The following is an 8,312-nucleotide window of genomic DNA, read 5'->3' as shown; positions in this document are numbered from 1 at the left end:
TACCAAATAAGAGAATCCCTTTTCTGTTAGCACCTTGAGATCAGACTTGTGCAACCTGGAAGAATGTCTCTTTCCCCATCCAGGCTTTGCTTTAGGTGCACGATAAATTTAGGCTGCATGATAAATTTAATTACAGCTTTGTACAAGATTAAAATAAGTACACACTATATGTATTTAATATTGTATTACTATGCATTAGTGTATGACAATTGCATTATATTAAATGCTTAATAGCACTAAACACTGCTCTGTATTAAACACACACACAATATTTACTATCTAATGTTGTGCTGTGCTTAGAATATTATATTGCATTTCTTTATACCAAGTAATACTAGATGAGTAATACTCCACATACACAGTTGTCAATAAAAACAGAATACCCTTCTTTTCAGAATTATATTCCAAAGTATGACATATTATTCAATTTGCTGTAATTAAGTTAATACAATAATCCCATAAGAAATGGCTGGAGGTAATATTAAGAGGTAATCTAAAGGGTCTTTAACACTCAACTTTTTTCTTCTGAGGTTGCCAAAGTATTTCACTAACAGGGCTGACTTAGATTTCCTGCCTTCAACCAAGTGTTACAATAGCTAAACCAGTATAAACAGTTATTAGCAAGCTCCAAATCACGGATCAAGGCTTAGATGTCTGAAGTGACTTAATACTTTTCTCTACCAGGACTCTGTACTTCCGTTTTCTAGGTAATTTACCTATTTTTCTTTTTAAATTGAATTCTAAAAAAACCTGTTCTCAGGCTGTTGGTCAGATGTCCAGTCTCTTCTAAGAGGTGTAAATTGCCACCAATCCACCAACTTAAATCAAGTTATGTGCATTTATAAAATCAACAAAACAAGCTTATAGTTTTTGAATGGTTCATCAATAGTAGTTTCTCTCTTCCATATTCTGTGAAAGCTATTTATGAAGCTGGATATGAGAAAAACCATGTTGGGTCAGAGTAAAGATCTGCTTAGCCCAGTGTTCTGCACACTACACAACCATGCAGACCAGTCTCCTGCATCCCCTTTTGCCTCCCTTACTGCCTGTTACACATGGTGATGTAACCAAAAGGAGAAAATCTGGCATCACCATGATATCCCCTGGAACAAGGTTCCTGTGATCACATTTAGTTTTGCCATCAACTTCCTAGTTATAGTGGTGGTGCCAAAGAGTTCTTCCACCAAATGCTCATACAAGATCAGCTGAATTACACCCTACATCTAGCTAGAAGTTGTGCAAGATGACAGGATTGTGCAGAATGTGCCAGGGCACCCAGACACCCAAATCTGAGTAGGTGAAGCAGCTGTGAGGAGTTGCTGCTACCCACATCAAGGACTTTTCCTCCACGTATGGCCGTGAGCTGTTAAATATTTCAGGCCTCTTTTGTTTCCCACTTTTGCAGATAAAATAAATTCCTTGAATTGTTAAGAATCAAAAGGCATCAGTGCTCATAAATGGGTGCCCTGAGAAGTGCAGGAACATGTCAAGCATCTGTGATACTTTCCTCCAAAATACTTCTCTGTCTCCAAGTATTTTCATTCAGAAAACTTCTTAACCCTAATTTAGCTTATTTATTTAGCAATCTCCAATGGAAGTAAATTTGTTGTGAGAATTTGTACATGCCATTTACCCACTGCATAAAAAAAAGCACCCTCCCCCTGTGTTGAACTGACTCCTTGTTTCACCTTCCGGCCCTTCCAAGTGGAGTGGAAGTACAATGAACTGTCAATGCCATCTATCTCCACCATGCCACTCAGTTTGCAGAGCTCTCCTACTCCCAAGTCATCTCTTTCGCAGACTGGAAAGTCTTGGTTTTCTCAATCATTCTCTGCATGGCAGACATTCAACGTGTGTGATCACTTTTATTGTCCTGTCTTGCTCTCACCTTTTTACTTGAAATCATTTCCCTGAGCAGTAAACTTCATTGTTTTCTCCTTCCCCTAGGTGAGCTATGAATGTGTTGAATGGCACATCCCACAGAGGGCTCTTCAGAACTGACCACCTGTATTCCTACTTGATATCTCTTAATCAGTTACTTATGCACATGAGGATCTTTTATCACAACTTCTTATTGTCTTTAAAGGCTTTCCAGTAAATGCTTTCATAAAAAATCCTTCAGAGGAAGCCTTGTTAATGTGCACAAAAGGAGTACAACTATTTCACTGCTGTTAAATTGCAACATACCTTGAAAAAATCTGCTCCATTTGGAATTTCCCATTTAGGTTTCTGTACATCAAACAGAACAACAGCAATTCCTGACCTGACAAGAGCACATCCCAGATTGTATCCCAGGTGGCCTCCACCTCCTGTCACCATTGCCTTCCTGCTGCTGTTAACCAGTTCTCCAGCATGCTCGTTTAGTTTGCTCTCACATGGGTGGCTGCTGTGGAGCTCTTCTGTAGATCCTTCTTGCATCGCGGCTGTAAGAGAGAAGATCTCTTGAAAATTCCTGCATAACACTCTGAGATCTGGCTAATTTCAGAAAATTTCATGTTACACTGCTCCTTTTGTGACTAAATTTTTAATTTTTTTTTATTATCGTAACATGTTTAAGATGTATGCACTCATAATTTTGGTGATGGGTTTTCTATGTTCAATGTGTCTGAACATGTTTATATTCCAAAATTTAATCTTTTCCTTGTACCTACAAGTTTCATGCTACATAGAAATGAAGAGAAATTACAGGTTTTTAGAGACATAATTACATAACCTTAACAGGTATAATTACATATATGAATGCTTGGCATTTAAAACATTTTGTCCTTGAAAACTCACTGACTTCTGACATATTAATGCCAAATAGATGTTAGCCTACTAGTCAGGGGAAAAAAAGAAAGTTAGATAAGGAATATAAGACAGGATTGATTCTGCTTTTTAAATTGACTTTATTTCACATTTGAGTCATAGTTTTTCAGTTTTAAACTTTTCTGGTTACACACTAAATGCATTTAATCTTCTGTCCAGATCCTGCTAATTTTGTCTATAACCTTACCACAGCATTCATACACAGCTAACGTGACATGGAACAGAGCTGATAACCCATCATCCCTGTGGATTCATCTAATTGGGTAAATTAATTAGAATAGCATTCTGTGATAAGCAATTGCACAGGAGTTACCAGTCTGTACACCTTGTTCTGTAATGCAAATTAGTTTTTTCTGCAATAATCACTTCTCTTTAGAAATTTATTCAAATTCTGCAATTAAAATTACTGGTATTCCAGATCACAATATACTCTGATAAATGAGTCCAGTTAATTTCCCCATGTAGGCAGCCCCTGTTACCCTGATTCCTCGCATGGCCTTTGCACATCAGGATCCAGGCTCTTATGTCCCCACTTAGAAACCCAGAGTAAATACATCTGAAATCAGTCAAATTAAGTCACAGTAAAGTGAGAGCCAAACTGGGTGCCTGCTAACTAACATAGGAATAGGGACCCAATTCCTGCAGATTATTATGTTTTCTCATAGTTGGAGTGGGTCTTCATAGCAACATCCTCATGCATGAGAGTCCATCATCTTCCACCAGCTGGACACAGGAAGTTAAGCAAATTTTACACCAGGGCGGAGCAGAGATAATGCAGAAACTGGGCAGGACTGGTCACTGGCAGTTGCAACACTTCCAGGGGGACAATAAAATACTAGACAAGCAACAGAAAATGCAGCCCACACTACACAGTTAGAGGCTTTTTGCCATTGCTTAGTTAATTTTTTACAATTGGTATTTTTCTTATTTCATTGGTTGTTTTTAGATTTCAGACACAGGACAGTAAGTACCAAATTTTTCATGCTGTTACACAGTTTTAACACCAATCAGAAATGCCAGCTCACTAAATTCAGTGAGATGAGTGGCGTAACACTGGAAAAAACAAGCTCCTGATGCTGAAAATATCCTGCCATTTATAATATACTAATATAATAGAACAAAAACTATAACTAATATAACAACATTAAAATTTTATTAAAATAATAATTAAAATGAGTAGTAAGTACCCTTGGTAGAATCCTGGATGTCAGCTTTCTCCCAGTCCCTCCTGTCCAAGTGAGATGGTGAGTCTTGTCTTGGCTGGACAATTAATGACACAAGAGCATCAGGTACTTGCAGACAGGGATGCACACGTGTGCTCACACCCTTCCGCCCTTCCTGCCCCTTTGTAGCTGGTGGCTGGGCTAGGAGCCAAAAAAGGGCAGGGCTTAATTTCTACCTAATTTACATTCCTTTTCAGAAAAGAAGTTAGTATTTTCTCCACATCAGACCTAAATAGGATGGCAACCCTTACTGTTACCTGGCAAAATTACCAGTAAGACACTAGACAACATGGATAAATTGTACTGGATCAATGAAATGCCTCAAGTAGAGAGGAGTGTTCACTGAAGAGAATCAGGAAAGAAATTCTTAGCACTAGTCTTCAAAAGTGAACTTCTCTCACAGTTGTGTGAAACTTTGGTTGGATACATCTTACCTAGCAGCAGAGTTAATGGAAACATTTTTTCTGTGAATTTAAATCTAGATGTAATAAAGAGAAGAAACAGAAATCTTGATTGGCAGTGATACTTGGCACTTCCCTGCTGACTTTTTATCTCCATCCCCAACCTATGTATTCGAAAAGAGGCTTAACTGTAGGCACAGGGGTTGTTCTCTGTCTTCCAAGATGAATGAAGTACACACAGCAAACTAACTGGTACACAACAGAACAGGAAAAGGTGATTTACTATTAAATAATGCATTTTTAAATGAAAATTAAATTATTATTAATTTGATGTTATCTGATCCTAAAATTTTAAAGCACTTTTAGAACACATATCCTTTTGTAAATTAAACAATAAGAATTCAAAGCTAATACTTTAAAATGGGTGTGTCTAAAATTAGGTCTCAAAGCAGTGATTAAGATGCTAAAGAAACACTCCCAAATTTGAATGCAAAGGACAACAATTTAAAATGTTGGCATGCTGGAAATATCTCAAGTTCATAGGTGACTTTGCAGTGTAATTTAATGTTTATATGCAAAGAAGAACTCAAACTGACACCTAGGCAATTACAATTTAGCATAACATGTATGTAAGTCCCTCTAGTCTGCATTAGTTAGATGCTGTCAAGCTGATCTACACTTCCCAGATTGCCAGGTGAGTGACAAACCCCACCCCAAGTAGAGAATTCCCTCCTCTGAGCTGTCTGCAGCACTGCAGCCTTTCCCAAGTGGCTGTTCTGTCCCTGCACTAGTAGAGAACTCCTCCACAAGTGAGAGAAGCTGGTCAGCTGATTCACAGCAGATCAATCCCTCTTTACTCACTGAAAATCAACAGAGAATGTTTTAACTTGGTTTTGGGTTCCACCTTAGCCAGAAAGAGACACAAATAACAGAACTGATACTTGGTACCTGTCCTGTTACCCTTATTCTGAGATCTTCAATAAAGAAGAGGAAAGGCAATATTTTATTGACTGCATCCTGCTAAGTCTTTTGGAAAGAAACAGAAACTCAAGGTACAATGACAGAAGGTGCTGCATTAAGATTTAAGCTTGCTTTTAGTCTTGAATCACAACTCTGTGCTGCCGTTTTCCTACTTCTTCTCCAATAACCAGTGAGAGTTCATGTAAGCACAAAGAAATAAACAGAACATTCAGTACCTCATAGCAACATCCAGGCTCTATAAATACAGCAGGAAGGTGTCAAGAGTTTGCCTGTTCGTTTGTTTGCAAGGTCCACATTTCTGCAATGTTACATTTGCTTATCAAAATGTTACTCAATTTCAGACTATAAATGAATGTTGAAATGTAATTGCAACATTTCATAGAAGAATCTAGTAAGCTCAAAGAAGCTGATTTCAAATCACAAGCTGGTAGAACTACTGATAAATCTGAATTGAGTAAGGACTTGGCACAAGACAGACAAAGCAATTCATGTCTCCACTATGCAAAGGAACACTCATGTTCCCCCTGCTGCCTCAGCAGACACCAGTGCTGGGTACTGGTGCACAGAAAGGTATTAGAGCATGGCCTAGAAGACAGATGTGTGGAGAGCAGGGATTTGTCCCTTTCATTCAGCAGGTCCCATTCACTTCATAGGTCTGCATTTTCAGGCCACAGAACAGGAGCAATGCTCCTGCTGTGAGGTAACAGGAACCTGGCAGAGGGGTTTTTGTTGTGTGGAAGATACTATGCGGAAAGGAGCCTTTACCAGAGACTTCAACAAAGGATGTTTGGCCTGAGTCATAGGCAGGATGGGATGTTCTGCAGTGCCCAAGGGCAGAATATTAGGAAAGCTCAAGAGACTAAGCTCTCTCAAAGCTATCTGAAGGCTAGGATTTTGCTGAAGTAACTGCAGCATAAAAACATCCTCTCTTCATTTGACTTACTCAGAATTCTGTATCTAAGCCCCATATGAGTAGTTTTTCAGACTCATCATGTGTTTGAACACCTTCTCATGCACTTGTTCACATTCAGATGCCCAGTCATATGTACTGGCACACTCACATCAGCTCAGTGGCCAGACCTGTCTGGACAGTGCAGCAAGTCACCGATCCTCTCTGCAACCTCAAAAGAAGTCTGGACAGATCTGTTGTAGGGTGTAAATGCTTTTGACTAAAGGTACTTGGCTTTTTGTGACTACAAAAACAGTCATTCTTCATAAAAAGGATTGGGTCTAAACCAACAGAGAGCTGAGATATATTAAATTACAATGATGAGGTATTAGCATTTTAAGTGTCAGACAACAGAAAATGTTAAAAAAACATTTAAGTCAGGAAGTCTTGCAAAGTTAATGAAAAAGAGGAAAAGAATGGACAGTGCTCTCAACATCATACCTTGCTATGCTCATAATTTTTGCTTCAAAAAGAGAAATCATGGAATCTGAAGTTGGGAAAGGAAACTTAAGAATATTTATTTTTCACATAATCCAGTGCTAGACATTAGTACATATTAAATAGTTCCAAGGAATGAAATAGTCCTTAAAAATGTTTCCCAACACAGTATACTAATGCAACAACAGATGTAATTTAATACCCAAATTATGCATCACTCAAATGCAACACTGAATACTTTCTAATTCAATGTTCTTCTATTCCTTGCTATGTTATAGAAGTCAGATAAAAAGGAAAACAACTTACCCATGTCATGCTGTAAGTCCATGCCAGAAGGGAAAAGAAGATGTGGATCCTTATTCCTCTTATTAGACAAAGGTGTATTTTCGATGCCTAATGCAGCAAAAGAACAACTTCATGCTAGGACTAACTTAAGATCCTTTGGGCAGTAAAGCTCACTCTGATTTTTCATTAGCAAAGATATGAAGCATCCATCACTGTCCATTTCAATTGTTGAAACTGAAGTTCAAGTGAACAAAAAATATCCTATGTACATCTAACTACCTGAGATACATTAAAATGATTCCATGAAAATTCCTGTGACTCAGTTGTATTATTAACACTTGGGGTGGCTAAAGTCTTGTAATTTTTTCATTACAAATCTAGGTACACAGTAACAGTAGAGAACATACTGAACAGAATTCCTACAGGACACAGCACAACACAAATTTACTGCCTTGATCTTCCTTTGAAGCAGCATGAACTTCCTCAGGTTGACTCAAATTCAAGCATATTTAGATGGAGGTAGTTGTTACTATGCCAAACTGTCCCCTGAAGCAGGTGGGGCTGAACCATACACGTAGGAATTCTCAAACTGCCAGTTCACACTAAGCTTTTATAAACATTTGCATCAGTTAACTGTGGCACAGCAGCTGGAAGTTGAATGTAAATTATGGCAGTACTTGAGTTGTTCCACATGGAAGTTACTCACTCTTGCTGCAAAAACAGCACCCTTCTCACAGGGGGTAGAACACATACTTTGAGGTAGCAACTGTTTAGCTGTTGTCTGTAATTCATTGCATACAAATCAACATATTCAGTGAGTCACAGCAATGACGTGACTTACAAACAAGCTGGCAGAAAAATATACATCTTTGTCAATTATAAAACTCCTCTTTTATCATGTCTTGAATATGGTGAATTGCATGTCAAGACTATTAACAAGGAAAGCAAGTGACAGGGACCTGACAGATCAACAGTGAAAAGTCATTAACAGAGCACTCAATTAATCAGGTCATCACAGCTGAACTATCTCCTTAAAAAGTTTCCCTAAGTAGCCCTCAGATGGATGGGAACAGGCAGGATGGGAGCCTTCAGGTAGGTAATAAGCAAGAGACAGAAACTGTACTTTAAAGGAAGGAGTTGCTCTGATCAAAGAGCAGGACTGACTTGCCTGCAAGACAAGGCTTCAGAAGCACAGAGAGAGGCTGCACAGCCTGAAAACACAAGTGA

General features: G+C 38.4%; 1 protein-coding gene across 1 annotated transcript in view; it reads right to left on the bottom strand.

Annotated features, from left to right (window-relative positions):
* LOC104393728 (putative short-chain dehydrogenase/reductase family 42E member 2) overlaps positions 1-2,418 on the bottom strand; it is an 11,039-nt gene extending 8,621 nt beyond the window's left edge. Inside the window, exon 1 of the mRNA XM_010003242.1 lies at positions 2,188-2,418. Within this exon, the coding sequence (XP_010001544.1) occupies positions 2,188-2,418 (231 nt within the window). The remainder of the gene's footprint in view (positions 1-2,187) is intronic.
* Between the last annotated feature and the right edge of the window lie 5,894 nt (positions 2,419-8,312).

This window comes from Chaetura pelagica, unplaced genomic scaffold, assembly GCF_000747805.2.
Source record: "Chaetura pelagica isolate M959 unplaced genomic scaffold, ChaPel_1.0 scaffold138, whole genome shotgun sequence".
Lineage (NCBI taxonomy): Eukaryota > Metazoa > Chordata > Aves > Apodiformes > Apodidae > Chaetura > Chaetura pelagica.
The sequence above is the reverse complement of the archived record's forward strand: the minus strand, read 5'-3'. Positions and strand labels throughout refer to the sequence as shown.